This window comes from Eulemur rufifrons, chromosome 19 (assembly GCF_041146395.1).
Source record: "Eulemur rufifrons isolate Redbay chromosome 19, OSU_ERuf_1, whole genome shotgun sequence".
Classification (NCBI taxonomy): domain Eukaryota; kingdom Metazoa; phylum Chordata; class Mammalia; order Primates; family Lemuridae; genus Eulemur; species Eulemur rufifrons.
In genome coordinates, this window is record NC_091001.1 from 93578187 (window position 1) to 93592798 (window position 14612).

The 14612-nt window shown below is 50.4% G+C and overlaps 1 protein-coding gene across 1 annotated transcript in view; it reads left to right on the forward strand.

Moving 5' to 3' along the window:
• Positions 1–14612, forward strand: part of ALK (ALK receptor tyrosine kinase) — a 637313-nt gene that overhangs the window by 526768 nt on the left and 95933 nt on the right. Inside the window, exons 7-8 of the mRNA XM_069494063.1 lie at positions 3606–3737; positions 5889–5989. Of these exons, the coding sequence (XP_069350164.1) occupies positions 3606–3737; positions 5889–5989 (233 nt within the window). The remainder of the gene's footprint in view (positions 1–3605; positions 3738–5888; positions 5990–14612) is intronic.

The window sequence follows — 14612 nt, forward strand, 5'->3', positions numbered from 1 at the left end:
CAAGACACCCATCTGTCATTGTACCCACTCCCCAAGCCACACCCCAACATGCCATTCCCCTTCCCCTCTCTGACAGACACCCTGCGTTTCCAATTAAACATTGCTAAATCCGAGTGAGACACCCCAGATGCTGTGACGCATTGAAGGGGATCTTCTGCATTCCCTGTGTATCCTGAGCAATGGCCTCAATGGCATGTGGCTCCCCAGAAAGGAGCCAGGTGTCCCCACTTCACTCCCTGGAGGTCCATTACTCACTGGGTATTGCAGGCAGATCAGCACCCCTCCCATCTCACCTGTTTTGTGGGGACGCTCTTCCTACCAGGCAAAACCAGTTCTTTAAAAGTTTATTTCTTTATAGTAAAATAAAACATGCTGGTTGTAAAACACTTGGAAAATCTAGAAAAATGCACAAGAGAAAATAACTATTGCCTATAATCCTCCCTCTCAGACATTCAGAGATAACCATAATATTTTGATATATTTCTTCCAACATTTTTCCCGTGACTCTATATGTTCAAGAAAATGTATAACACATATTTATCAAAAATGTTAACAGAGTTGTCACACAGGAAGGAAAAGAAGTAGTGTCGTTTGGCCCGGGGTTTATACTTGGCAGCTCCTGTAGCTGCAGCTGAGGTCACATCTCTATGACTCTACCGATTTGTCTCTCTTAGAGTGGAATCAGGTGTCATAATTGCCAAATATTGCAGGATTGATTGACCCACACACAGCCCGATCTGGCCATCCAGCCAATGAAATAACTGGCTCCCGCCCAAGAAGGGGGCTGGTTAGGGCAGAGCTTCTCAAACAGTAAGGAATCAGCAGGAAAGCTGGTTGCAAATGCAGATTCTGACTCGGTAGGCTGGAGTGGGGCCTGACAGTCCACACTTCCAACAGTTCCGCAGTGACGTGGATACTGCTGGTCCCTGGACCACATTTTGAGTGGCAAAGGGTTAGAGGACTGAACCCACTCCCATTTTGTTTAGCAAATAATTATGGAAGTCCTACAATGTGCCAAGCGGTCAGTAGGTGCTTGGGGTGAATGAGCATAGAAAAGGATGATCAAAGCATGAATTGACACCATTACACCCAACCCTGTGGGCCAATCTTTTAGTTCAGCAACTGGCCTTAGCAGCAGTTTCCCAAATGCAGCCTGATTCACGAAGGGCCTGACCCCTAACCCCAATTCCACCAGCTTCCTCGGGAGTGGCTTCTTTCTAAGCAAGCTGCTCTGATGGGTTTACAGCAGTGGAAATCCTCTCAGCGCCTCTTCCTCCCTTCAAGGTTTTCATTGTCACATAAATTGCTCGTTGACCTGCCTTGCTATTTTGCCTGGCTCCTCTCCCTCTATTCAATTAGCCAAAAAGAAATGGGGTTTCCAACTGCAGCTCGCCCTGGATCCTGTGCTGAGCTAAGACAAGGCTGGGCTTCTAGAGGTGTAGGGTGCGGATGGCGTTCCTCATTCCTGTCCAGGTGGAAGGCACAGGCAAAGCGAGCAGGTACCCCGGCAGGCACTTCCGGAGAGGCAGCTCGGGACCTCTTGGCTGTCCCATCCCATGCCCTGAAGAGCTGGTTCCCCCTGCTCGGGTGTGGATGAGCGTTAATAATACCACCACCACTTGTGTTTGCACCACGCAGGCTGTTTACAGAGCGTTTCCACACTCTCTGCCTTATTTTATCCCCAAACCAGCCCAGTGAAGTAGACACCCACATTACCCCATTTTACAGACGAGGAACCTGAGGCTCTAAGGAAGGAAGGGACTTGCCTGAGGTCACACAGCAGGAACTGTGAGGCCAGGACTGGAGCCCACATGTCCAGATTCCTGTGCTGTTGTGGTGCCAACACCCCCAAGTCAGGCTCTGTCCTCTGTTCTCACCTCCACCTCCTGGAAGGGTGAGGAGGAAGTGACGTGCTGTCAGCCCCCAGCGCAGCCCTGCCTCCTCCTTCATCCTGCTGGAATCTTCCATCAGGGCCTTGATTTTTAAAGCTCACTTGTGAAGGACACTCCATGAGAAGGTCACTTCCAGCCACCAGTTGATTTCTGCAAAAGAAGTGGATGTGGGATCCCTTGAGGGGGGCATAAAGAATGAAATAGAAAGTTCTTCTTAGCTTTGGGAGTTTTAATCAGAGGAACATGTGAGGCTTGGGGGGAAATGATTTCTTCAGGGGAGTATAAATGGGGAGAGATGCTCAAAGTCAGTGACAGCCTGTTTTAATTTATAATTCTGCCTCCACGTGAAATGCACAGAGAATGGAGGGGGAAATGAGTAATAATTCACGAAGGTGCTGTCACAGCCAGTCAGCCTGCTGCTGCCAAGAAGGCTGAGGGAGAGGAAGGACCTGGAGTGCAGTGGGTCCAGCTAGAGAGCGACTTTCTTCCTTCCTGGAGACATAGGCTTGTCCACAGCTAGGCCTGGAGCTCTTGGGTGCTGTTGGAATGGCCTGGAAGGGCCCACCAGTTCCTCGCTGACAGCCTTGCCTGGGGCCATTCCAGAGGAAAGGGAGCTCTCTCTGGCCCTCTTCTCCTGTCCTCCTCCTTCTGTGGGCAGTTGGGAAATACACAGTCTAGAAAGCTGATGTGGCCTCTTCAATGGGACCTGTAGTTTGATGGGGAGAAGAGGACTGCAGGCCCTTTACGCTGAGCCAACAGATGCTACAAAGAGGCCCCGGTGACCAGAATTGTTTGATCAGGAGAAGCCAGGTTATGCTGCAGTAATAAACCCCACATTTCAGTGGGTTAAAACGATATTTACAGCACCTGTCCAATGAGGGACGGGAGTGAGCAGGAGCTCTGCTCCACAGGGTCACTCAGGGGCCCAGGCCGGCACAGGCTCCTCCATCAACACAGTGGCACCCTCAGGAACAAGAGCTCTCTTCGGTCACTTACAGCAGAGAAAGAGACAGACTGAAGATTTTCCCAAGGGTTTTCACAGCCTCCACCCAGATGAGACATACATCGCTTCCTCGCACATTTCATTGGCTCGCGTGCGTCACCGGGCTTCACACAACTGCAAGGTAGTCGGGGAGTAAAGAGGTTTTGAGCAATTGTGTCTCTGCAGACAGGGGTGATGCAAAGCATCCAACCAACCCCCAGCCAACACCACCACCACCACCACCACACTCTCATCATTGTGTTCACCATTGGAAATGTCTTCTAGTGCGTTAGACATTGGCTTCTCCTAGGGCCACACTCATGGGGGATCAGTATAAAGAACCAGAGTTCTTGAATTTAGAAGCACAAGATCTGGGTTTGGGTCCCAGCTGGGTTATCTGTTAGCTGTGTGACCTTGGTCAGGTGGCTTAACATTTCTGAGCCTCTGCTTTGTCATACGTAAAACTGGGCTAACAATACCCATGCTGTGGAATTGTTATTATTACGACTTTATTTGCTGAAGACCAGAAAATCATAAACCAGCATATCCACAAGTTAGGACTCGGGGGCTTCTCTTCACTATGATCAATGTCATTAGACATCAAGCATTCTGGCCGGGGAGCTGTTACTAATGAAGATAATTTGGTCATGCCTGGCTAATTGGACTTGATGTTGGCATATTTTGCGTATAGCAGTCCTGGAAATGACTGTGCCCCTGTGCTCTCTCCACAGGTAAACTCCCTGCTGGTTTTTACTGCAACTTTGAGGATGGCTTCTGTGGCTGGACCCAAGGCACTCTCTCACCCCACACTCCCCAGTGGCAGGTCAGGACCCTAAAGGATGCCCCGTTCCGGGACCACCAAGGTACTGCCTCCTCCTCCCTTCCCCCAGTGCCCATCCCATGCCCGAATAGAAAGACAAGAGACCTGGGGCCCCACCCCACAGGACAAGCTCAGCCGCCTGCCCAGATCTTGCCTGGGGTGCTCACACACATGCCCTCCTCACACCTTCTTGTGCTTTAGAATGGCAAGGTAGATGTCCCCTTTGGGTACTTAAAATGAGAACCTTGATGAAGGATTAACTGAAAAATAACAGCAACAATAATGATAATCTATCTTTCAACAGTGTATGCTGAGGTTCTGCTGTGCGTCAGGCACAGAATTCAGTGAGAGGTGGGGGAGGCCTTAACCCTCTTCTTGCCTGGGGAGCCTGAGGCCTAGGGAGACCTGTGTCATTCGCCCCATTTGGTTCATCCCCTGTGGCCCAGGCTCCTCAGCCACCCCCACCCCCACCGCTGACTTGGGCTGGCAGTGCCTGTCCTCCCCTCGCTGGGCCCCACCCTCCCTGCAGCCCCGCATGAGCAAAGGGCTTCCACATGCCCAAGAGATGGCCACCCACACCTGGGAAAGCTGACTCCACACCGGAGACACTAGCTCGGGCAGGGTGTGGAATCGGAGAGGGTCCGCGAGGCCAGCCGTGGCCCGGCCTTGGGCTATACCCAGTGGCTAGGCCTGGGCAGGCCCTGGTGCAGGACAGAGCTGATGGGGTGGGAAGGTCTCTCTCAAATGTCTTCCCTCCCCTGCATTTTCCTTCATTTTGTGGAACTAGAGACCCTTATACCAAAAGCCCTCTCTTTCCAAGCAAAGATCACATATCCTATGAATTATTTTAAGAAATAATAATAATAAACGTGAGAGAGGACAATATCCAGCCCAACCACGAAGGACCCCGGGGCCTGTGCAGTCCTGCTGCCAGTGTTCAGAGCCAGCTGCATGGGAGCGTGCTGACTGTGGGCCAGGACACGCTCACGGTGACCTCACTAGCAGGAAGGCTGAGTCACTGCAGCCACGGAGCATTCTGCAGGGGCCCTCACCAGATGTGAAGGCCCCAGGGGCCCCTACTTCTCCCCTGGGCCTCCTCACTTCGCAGTATCATCCTTAGCAACCTGCTTGTAGAAGGAGCAGAGAAGAGAGATGAAGTTCAAAGCTAGACATGATCTTAATGTCTCTACTCCCAGTTTGATAATTCCCCCTCTAGCTCCCACAGCAAATAAATATCCAGCCCTTGCTGAATACCTCTAGTGACAGGGCTCTCGCTGCCTCCTAGCACAGCCCATGCCGTATTTACCGCTCTGAACTGCAGACCAGCTTTCCTTACTTGGCGGCAAGCTCCGCCTCTCCATCAATTCTACTCAGTGATCATGATTTGTGTCTCCCAGGGACCCACAGAACTGAACCACCCCAAGGCAGCCTTTCAGATATTTGAAGACAACAATTGTGACCCATGGGAGCTTTTCTCACCCCAGTCACATGACCCTAGCTCCCTGAATCTTCCTCATGCTTGCTAAAATCTCTGGCCTGTCCTTCTGCTTTGGACCCACCTGAATTTGTTACTCAGTAGTAATGCAATAACAGACTTTACTGAGAGATAGAGAAAGACAGAAATGAATGACTAAAGTCATGCTTGGGGTTCTGTGGGCCCCTAAAATGCTGTGAGATCACACTGGCACCCATATCGTAGCATTGACCTTCTACAAAATGTTCCACAGTTTCTAGAGGTTTGCAGATGCTTCTTCCTGCCACCACGTGGGGCTGGAGACTTCTGTTCTCCCGGTGTCCAGGCAGGGTGGCACTTAGGAAACACAAGAAGTGTCTCCCTGGGCACGGCACGGGGCCAGGATGACCTGGGCTCTAGACAAAGAAAAAGAGAGTGAAGGTCGTAGAAACCAGCAGAAGGCAATGCATTGGCATGAGTGTGCTTTGGGCTGTCCTGGGCTGCAGGCTGAAGCTTATGACCTTGGAAGATCAGGGATGTAGGAGTCCAGACGTACGGCAGTTTGCAGTGAAGGCCTTTGTGTGAGCCAGGTTTTTCTGACAATGACAAGTAGTCCAGAAACCAGTGTCCTCAAAGATGCTACTGATCTAGATAAGAGCTGTGTCCAGTACACTAACCCTGCACCCTGGAACCCCTCGGTTCCTCACATGGTGAATTTGTGACTCTTCTCCTCTCCCCCAGGCCGTGCCCTGTTGCTCAGCACCACTGATGTCCCCACTGCTGAAAGCGCTACGGTGACTAGTGCCACATTTCCTGCACCGATGAAGAACTCTCCATGTGAGGCAAGTCTCGATGTTCCTCTAGTTTTCTGACCTCTCCCACCTCTTGTCACTTCAGATAAACCCAAACAGATTAAGCAAGTATCCTGGGTGGCTGGGCTGGTTGTCCTCCTGGGGAGAGGACAAGAAGGCCACCTTTGCCATCTTCTAGGCAGAGCACGTCCATCAGCGTGGTAGAGTCCCACCTGCAGAGCATCGTACCTTAAATGCCCATACTCTGCTTCCCCAAACTGTTTGCAGTAGGACCTTGATTTAAGCAAACCCAGAAAAGCTTTCCCAAGGCATAACAAGGGAGAGTAATAGGATTTACAAAAGACTTTCTGAAGCATCCCTTTTAAAAATATCAAGCTCTTATAACACATTTCAAACACTATGGAGCATCAAAAATTTGATTTACATAAATTTCACTAAGGCATCAATGGCATTCAGTGCGGAACCTCCAATGCCACTTGCCCAAATGGTTCCTGAAGCTGTTGTCTCATTAGTGGGAAGGATGGAGGGACTGGCTCCACATTCCTTAGCATACAGTCATGTTCTCCGGGGGCCAAGACCTGTGCTTAAGACCCCAGCATGTCCTGGTCTCTGGAAACAACTGCTTGAGTCCAACCTAGATTCCACCACTGCTTGGATGTACAATTTGTTGGGCAGTTCATTAACCTCTCCGGGCTTCAGTTTCCTTGCCTAGAAAATGGACACATTAAGTGTCTACCTCAAAGAGGTGAAGATTAAATAAGTAATATATGCAGAGGGCTTAGAAGAGCATCTGGCAGAAATAAGCACTGTGATAGACAACAGTGCCCGGCACCCTGTGTAAACATTCAGAAGGAGAATGGGGGAAGAGGACGAGGACTTGAGCCAGAAATCAGACTCTGAGCTCTCAGAGATCAGGCCATGCCTCCTGCTTTTTACACTCCCTGCATCGGCATCGTGCACGTAGCAGAAAATCAGCACATAGCTTAGATTCGGCCAGTCCTCTCCCCCTGGAAACTCACAGGAGACATCACGATCTGGCTTACTTTCAGGAATAGCTACGCACCCTCTGAGCAATTTGTTTCCTGTCAAGTTGTGGACATTGTGAAACTGGCCAGATTCACTTCCCTCCCTCGGCCGGTAGAAACACGGGGAGGTGAAGCCTTGGCCGGCAGAGGTGCAGACAACACGTCCCCCTGCTAAGGGGCGCAGGCACATGCAAGCCCTTCAGATTTCTTGGGAAATAAAAACTCACAGATATATAAAACAGATAAGAATGGAATAAGATGTGTAAATGATTTTTTGAATCAGAGGAATGGTTAAATTAAAACTGAGGCTCCACCTAGTAAGCCAACGGGACTTTGTGATATGCAATCGGTAGCACTCGCTCCTGGTTTGATTTGATAATGTGACGTTTGCCCCATCTTTCTCACCCTCTTCTAGTTTATGTTATCTTACTTGACTTTATGTACTCTGTGCGCTACCTTAAATCCTTTTAGGAAACAGTCTGGGCACAAATAAATAGATTCATTAAATTAAATTGTATTTGAGAACCCGTGCTATCTGATGCAGATGGTGGAATTACACAGTCACTGCTGATATTTCTCAGGTGCCCTGGAGCAGGTACCTAGAAAGGAAGGCTTCTTAAGGGAAAATCTAAATGAGGACAGAGGGTCGGGCCCGTAAGAGGACAGGAGGATCCTTAAAAGCATTTGGTCTTTAAATTTACTCTTCACTGATTTAATATGAGCCAAATTTCAGAAAAAGAAATGTCAAGGTAAAAATGATATTATTCTAATACTTCATCATTTCTCTGATAACCTTTGGGTTGATCGATAGCTTAAACAGGTGTTTTGTTTTACTGGCCTGTTTTATTTTTCCTCCAGTCTATCTGCTCTGGGCTATTTCTGCCGTTCCCTGCCCTTTTCCAGAATTCGGCTCAGCGGCATGATGAAGGGAAGGGAGTGAGTCCATTCCACATTCACATTATTTATATTTATATTCACATTCACATTATTTCGCATTCAGATTTTCAAACCATTCGTCTAGTGCTGATGGGTCTTTGAATTCCCAATGTTGGGAGAAATGTTTTCATCAGAAAAATAAATACCCAAACTAGAAATATGCATCTCCAGGTTTGTAAGCCCCATCATTTATTTTATTCGAATCCTAGATGCAGAAGGCAGGAAGCTGATTTCCTCCTCCCAGGTCGGCTGAACCTCAGTAGCAGAGAAACGAATATTGCATTGCTCTGGAGGACTGTGTGACATTAACTCATGGCTTTCAGACCCCAGCATCCCTACGGGGGCCTCCATTGGCTGTGGGGCCTGAGTGCAGCAAGGTGGACACTGGGTGGACCTGTGGGTGAAGGTCCCTGACAAGTGTGAGGCCCACAGGGACAGGTGTCTGGGCAAGCTGAGCTTCAGAGCCAATGCCCACCATCTTCTCTACACTCAGCGCAGTCCTGGTCTTCGGGGAGTAAAAGTAATTGCAGAATATCTCAATTTCCCTAAGAAACCCCACAATCATCAATGGGTTCCCATAGGAGAACTGGTGTCATCTTCAATGAGCAAACTGGTAGCTCTGTTTCTCCAACTTCAGTGACCTGGAGAATGTAATAAAGGCAGGTTCTTGGGCCCCACCCTGGACCTACTGAATAGCATCACTGAGTGGAGCCTGGGGCTCTGCATTTTCAGCATTCTGTGGATACGCACTGAAACTTGAGAGCTCTTGCCCATAGGTGTGCTTTGCCGATCGTGACCAAAATTCATTCTGAGCCCATGCAGAGAGTGTGCCTCTGCTACCTGTGGCCCCAAATAACATATTATAACTTGCCTTTTAGAAAGATGAGTCAGAGAAGGGGTTAGAAATGATGGAGTGGGGTTGGAGGCAGAAGAGACCAGATGGAAGGGGCTGGGAGAGCACATGGAACCAGGTCAGATGCCCACCCACGATGGAGGCATAGCCAGGGCTTGCCTTTGTGCCAACCCAGCTTCCAGGACATTCTAGAAGGCTGCCAGCTCCCACCTCCTCCCTACAGACTCCTGTAGCCACCGCTGCCGGCTCTCGCTGGCCACTGAGGCTGCAGGGTTGCCCCCTCTCTCCCTGTCTGCACAGTTGCACACGGGGCATGAATATTGAAAGACCTCTGCCTAGCCCAGCCCCAAACAGGAGAGAGCCTGTGGGTTTGGTTTTCTTTTTTCGGTTCTCCTCCCTGCCACAAGCTCTTCTCAGCAGGAAACTGGGGAGCCACTTACAATATATTTCTATTTTATTTTATTTTTATTTTGCTGAGCTCCAGTTCAAATAATTAAAGTTGCCACCAGGGAGGGGAGCCTTGTGGTGGCTTTCATGTGCTCGCTGGCTGTCAGACCCGCACGAGTCCGCCTTGGCTTTGAGACACCCTCGGATGTGTCTGGCATCGCAGCTGCCAGTAATAAAGAGCGCGGCGGAGTGGCCTGTCCCCACCCCTCCCCCTGCCTTTCGCACATCCGAGCAGCCTGAATGTCTCAACAAGCCCCGTGTGGTTTGAAATTCTATTTTATTTGAATAGCCTGCCTGTGACTAGAATAATTTAAACCATGTTCTCAGGCCAGAACAAGACCTGGGGTGGAGGGGTGGGGAGAAAGTGGGCTTCCTCATTTTTTTCTCCTCCAAAATATGGAAGCACTTTTCCTTCTGTGAGCTGCCAGAGGGCAGGGGGCCTGGAAGTAGGGTGGGATCCCCCCATTTTGTGGTGGTCAGTTCCTGGCTGCTGGTTTTCTTACCTGGCTAGAGCTCAGCTGCCTGTTCCCTCTCCCCACACACATATGTACACACAGACACACGCATGCACACGCACTGGGATCCTGGGACACAGCAGGCACCTTTCCCCCCCTAATGTCAGCCCCAGTGATAAAAAGAATTGACTTTGATTAGCCATTGTGGGCTGCTGAGATCGGGGCAGAAAGCGAACAGCAGGCCCCGCCATGTCTGCATGGAAGAAGGAGACCCATACTGCGTGTCATTAGAGCCAGCAAATGTGACCCAAAGGGACGTGGGGGAGGAGACTGGCCTCTGGAACTGCCCTTGACCATGCAGCCATTAAGCCCTGCTCAAAGCCCCACTGAGAAGGCGTCCCCAGTGGTGAGCCGGCTGGGAGACTAGAGGCCAGGGAATCTTTCACTAAACGGCTCTCGAGTGGGTTGTGTAAGATTTGCAGGGTGCTGGTGGCCATCCCCGGAAACAGGGCCCATCCCTTCCCTCCAGCCTCTCAGTGTGACGCAGGAGCAGGAAGGTGAGTCCTGGCGGTGCTGATGGGCTTATCCAAGCTTGCCCCCAGCTGCGCCAGCAGACAGATAGGACTTGCAAGATGGGAGAGAGGGAGGAACCTTTCTGGCTGCTGTTTTTAAAGTTTATTAAACTTAACAGCAAAATCCTCTGTTAAAAGGCGAGAAAAAGGAGCATGAGAATAATAATAATATGATAGCTTGAGGTAAAGGGAAAAACAAAAGCTCATCCTACATCTGCCCCCACCCTAACGTCGACAAGGGAGGTGCTGAGAGGCACACGCAGGAACATGGGATTCAGAGCAGGCCCTACGGGTCTGGGCTTCCTTGCTCATGCTCGGGGCGGGGCGCACAGGGCTGCCCAGGGGTGGGAGTGGCGCACCGCGGCAGGCCAGGAGAGAAATGCACCCAAAGACCCACAGCTAATAAACACAAACTAGGACGGGACCCAGGCCTATGACTCGGAGCTCTTCCTCTCACACAGCCCTGCGGGGGACCGACGGAACCTTCTCAGCGTAGGGGGAGTTGACGTGAGCCTCAAAAGTGTCAGGACTGGCATCGCTCTTGTCTACCTCAAACCCCGCAACCCCCAGCGTAGTGTGAGGGCCCCACGTGGCTGCCTCCCCCTGCCCCACGGCCCAGCAACCATGCCATCACCTGTGTCCAGAAGAAGCCACTTGGCCACATGGGGCCAGGGCCAGGGAGTCACTCAGACCTTGGTGAAATCCCACCACTTTCCAGCCAGGAGACCTTGAGTAAATCTCACTCTTCTCAGCTTCAGTGTCTTTTGCAGGACTGTCAGGAGAAACAAGAGAGGCAGGTATGAAAAGTGCCCAGCCTGGATCTAGGCACACTTAATTAATTAATGGCACATGTGATTTCTGCTACTCTGTTGCTACTATTGCTATCTGACTTTTGTGATGATTCCAAGATCAAAGCTAGAACCTGCCCCATCCAAAGAGCCTGAATCTGGAGAGTTTGGCCTCTGCTCTGGCCTGGGTAGCCTGGCAGTAGCGGGGATGGGGCTGGTGCCCAGCCCAGTAACTGGGGGTCTGAGGAAGCTTATGTTTTAACAGCAATAGAGAGGGGCCTGTTGCCTCTCCACCAGCCCCACCAGCGTGGGCACACCCTCCCCCAATCCACCGGAAGTTCCTTTGCCCCACTGCCCTGGCAGCAGACACCCACACAGGACAATTTGCTGTCAGAGGGGACTTCCCCTACGTCACCCCCGGCCCTTCAAAGGAGGTGCACATCTGGCCAGCAACACAGCAGTGTCCTCGAGATGTAAGAGCATCTCCGTTTTCCCCAGGATGGGGCCGGGGGAGTCCCGGGGAAGGGACAGCTGCCATGAGTGAGGTGACCCAAGGCAGGAAGGGAGTCTGGCAAAACGGCCCAGAGCAGAACATCACGAGCCTGACTTTTCTTTTACAAACCTCTTTTTTTAACTTAAAATAAATGCCAACTCTATATGTTATTCCCTAACATGCCTGTGTTTTTGGATACAAAAGCATGACTCATTATTTAATACTGAGTGGCTAATGCCCCAGGAAGGTGCACCCTGGTTACCCTGTGGCTTTGGGCACCCCAGGAAGATCTGAGAGGCACATGTGCCCCCAGTTTAAGAAGCCCAGAGGAAGCCCCAGGCCTCCCACCATCCTGATGTCCCTCTGTCCCCCCAGTCACTATTAGGCCCACAGATGGTGCATTTTGAAGAGTACCTGCCCTGCTGCGGTAGCCCCTAAAACCAGCTCCAACTATGGCTGCCCCCCAGCGAGTTTCCCTGACCCTGACACCGTGCCTGAAACCTCAGGAGGGTCTTAGCTGCGGCAGCTGCTGACACCCCCAGTGATGGAGACAATAATCTCAGAAAGCCATTAGCAGGGCCTTTGCATGTGCCGCTTTGCATGTGGGTGGGGAAGGGTGAAGAGGCCACAGCAGCTCTTGAGGCATTTTCCAAATGGCTTTTTCCAAAGACTCACTGCTTGAGTAAGAGATATGGGTCCTACTTGCAGTTTCGAATGACAACCACCCCACACACCTGTAACAACATCGCTGTAATAAGAATCCGTCATGTCAGAGAGCACAGAGCCTCCCCACCTCCCCGCAGCTGCCCTGAGAGTGAACGAAATCTCCCCCTTCTCCAGATGGGGCACCTGAGCCGCGACGGCAAGAAACCTGGCTGGCCAGGACGGGCTGGCAGATGCCTAGCGGGAGGGTCACACCGAGGGTCACGGCCAGGTGCTGAACCTGCAAGTACCTGCTGTGTGGGTGCGCGGGAGACAGACCGCAGGAATCTGGAAGCTCTTTGGGATGTTTATTCAACAGAAAAGCTACGAAAACTTTTAGTTCACTTATGAATCACTCAGATGCATTCCATTAAAAAGCAAGGCAATATGCTTAATCAGAGCCTTCAAACACCCTAGCTCTTTGCACCCTGGGAGAAAGAAACCTCCCCTTAGTCTGGGGCTGGCACAAGGGATCCTTAGTACCTGTAAAGCCAGCTAAGGATGTATTTTTAAAATATTGATTCCCCCAGCACAAGGCCGGCACTGTGTTAAGCATTTCACCTGCATTGTCTCATTATCAAACGGACTTGTGAGGATTTGTTACCCCATTGATTGATGGAGAAACTGGGGCTTAGAGAGCTTAAGTGACTTGCCCAAGGTCACCCTGCGGAGCCACCATTCAAGCCAGGTCCATCCAATTCCAAAGTCAAATCTGTAAACACTCTAAGGTCACGGGACTTGAGTTAGCTCACCTGAGTCTAAATCCCAGCTCTGCCCCACTTAGGAGGCATATGACCTCCAGCAAGCCACTTCCCCTAATTAGGGATAAAAATACCTGGTTTATTTGCTGCACGAGGCTGTGACCAGGATCAGATGAAAATGTGAAAACTCTCTGCAGTCTCTAGGCTCCTTTATGAACAACAGCAATTATTATTATTACCCTTCTTCTTACTTCACTCGGTCATGAGGAAGTCGCTGCTACATCAATTCAGACATTGTGTGTGTCCTTCATTCTCCTCTCAATTAGCAACACATGGGCAGGTTGGGAGTGTTATTATACACAGTGCTGGCATTAGCACCAGCAGGACGTGCCCAGTAAACCCATTTCATCAATAATTAATCAATTAATTAAGGCAGCCCCTCTACTGTAGGCATAACCCCGGTCCTTGGTAGGAGTGAGAAAGACGACTTCTCGTCGAGTCTCAAGGATCCAATAAATAAGGTCATACTGAGATTTCCGAGCCAAAATAGTTGTCACTTCAGCACCTAGAGCCAGGAGGCTGCTGGAGCCCAGCATTCTGTCACCACTTGGTGTGACGTGGTTGGCTCTGCCAGGGTACATGCTAATGGGTGACAGTAATCAACAGCAATTGTAACTGCAGTCAGACATAATTAATTTAATACCTTTGAGCCATACAAAATTAATGCCTCTCCCACTGCAGGATGAAACTGAGGCCTGTGAGGCAAGACTGTCCAGGCTCGGGGTGTGATAGGATCTTCCTTGGCACTTGGCACCGACTTGGGTCCCACTCATAAGCCGTATGTTCATCACAGACCCTCCTGGCTCCCACTGCTGAGAGTTGTAACACACCTGTGCAGCCCATGTACAGGGGACACGCTGTGGAGAGCACAGACTCTCTCCAGCTGTGTCCCCAAGGGTTCTGAGCCCCCGCAGACACTCCTGTGCCTCAAGTCCATGCTCTTTCCCATGGCATCCATGGCGGTTGTGGGAGTCTCATTGCATAGTCAACCCTGGCCCCCAGCGATAGGATTATAAAGCTACTCCTCAGGGTCCTCTCCATCACACACAGAGAAACTGAGGCACAGAGGAGGCTGTTTGCCCAAGATCACACCATTACAATGTAACTCAAGAAAGTATCATCTTTTTCCTCCCACAAGGCTGGAAAGATAATTCTCTAGGAAACCTGAAAGATAAAAAACTGGATGAAAATTTTTAATACAGTATTTTTCATTCTGTCTTATTCTGTTTTTTGTGAGCTGTTTATCTCTAACACGGTGTTCTCTGCCTGCTCTTTCCAACACAGGAAAAAGGAACTAATGTTTACCAAATGTCTTTGCTAAGCTGGGAACTGGGCTCATAGAATCCTATTAAAGCCATGCAATAAATCTCTAAGGAGAATATGCTTTGTGCCACTTTACAGATGAAGGCACTGAGGCTCCGAGATAATATGTAATAAATAAAAAACGGACCATGCTTTCTGATGCCAAAGCCCATGCTCTGTCCACTGCCCCCTTCCTCAGAAGCCCCCACCGCCCCGGCCTCCCTCACAAAGCCCACAGGTCACCCCTGAAAGGTGGGGGTGAAAACACATCAGAATCCTCCCTCACTACCTTTTTAAACATATCCTTTGTTGTTTTTTC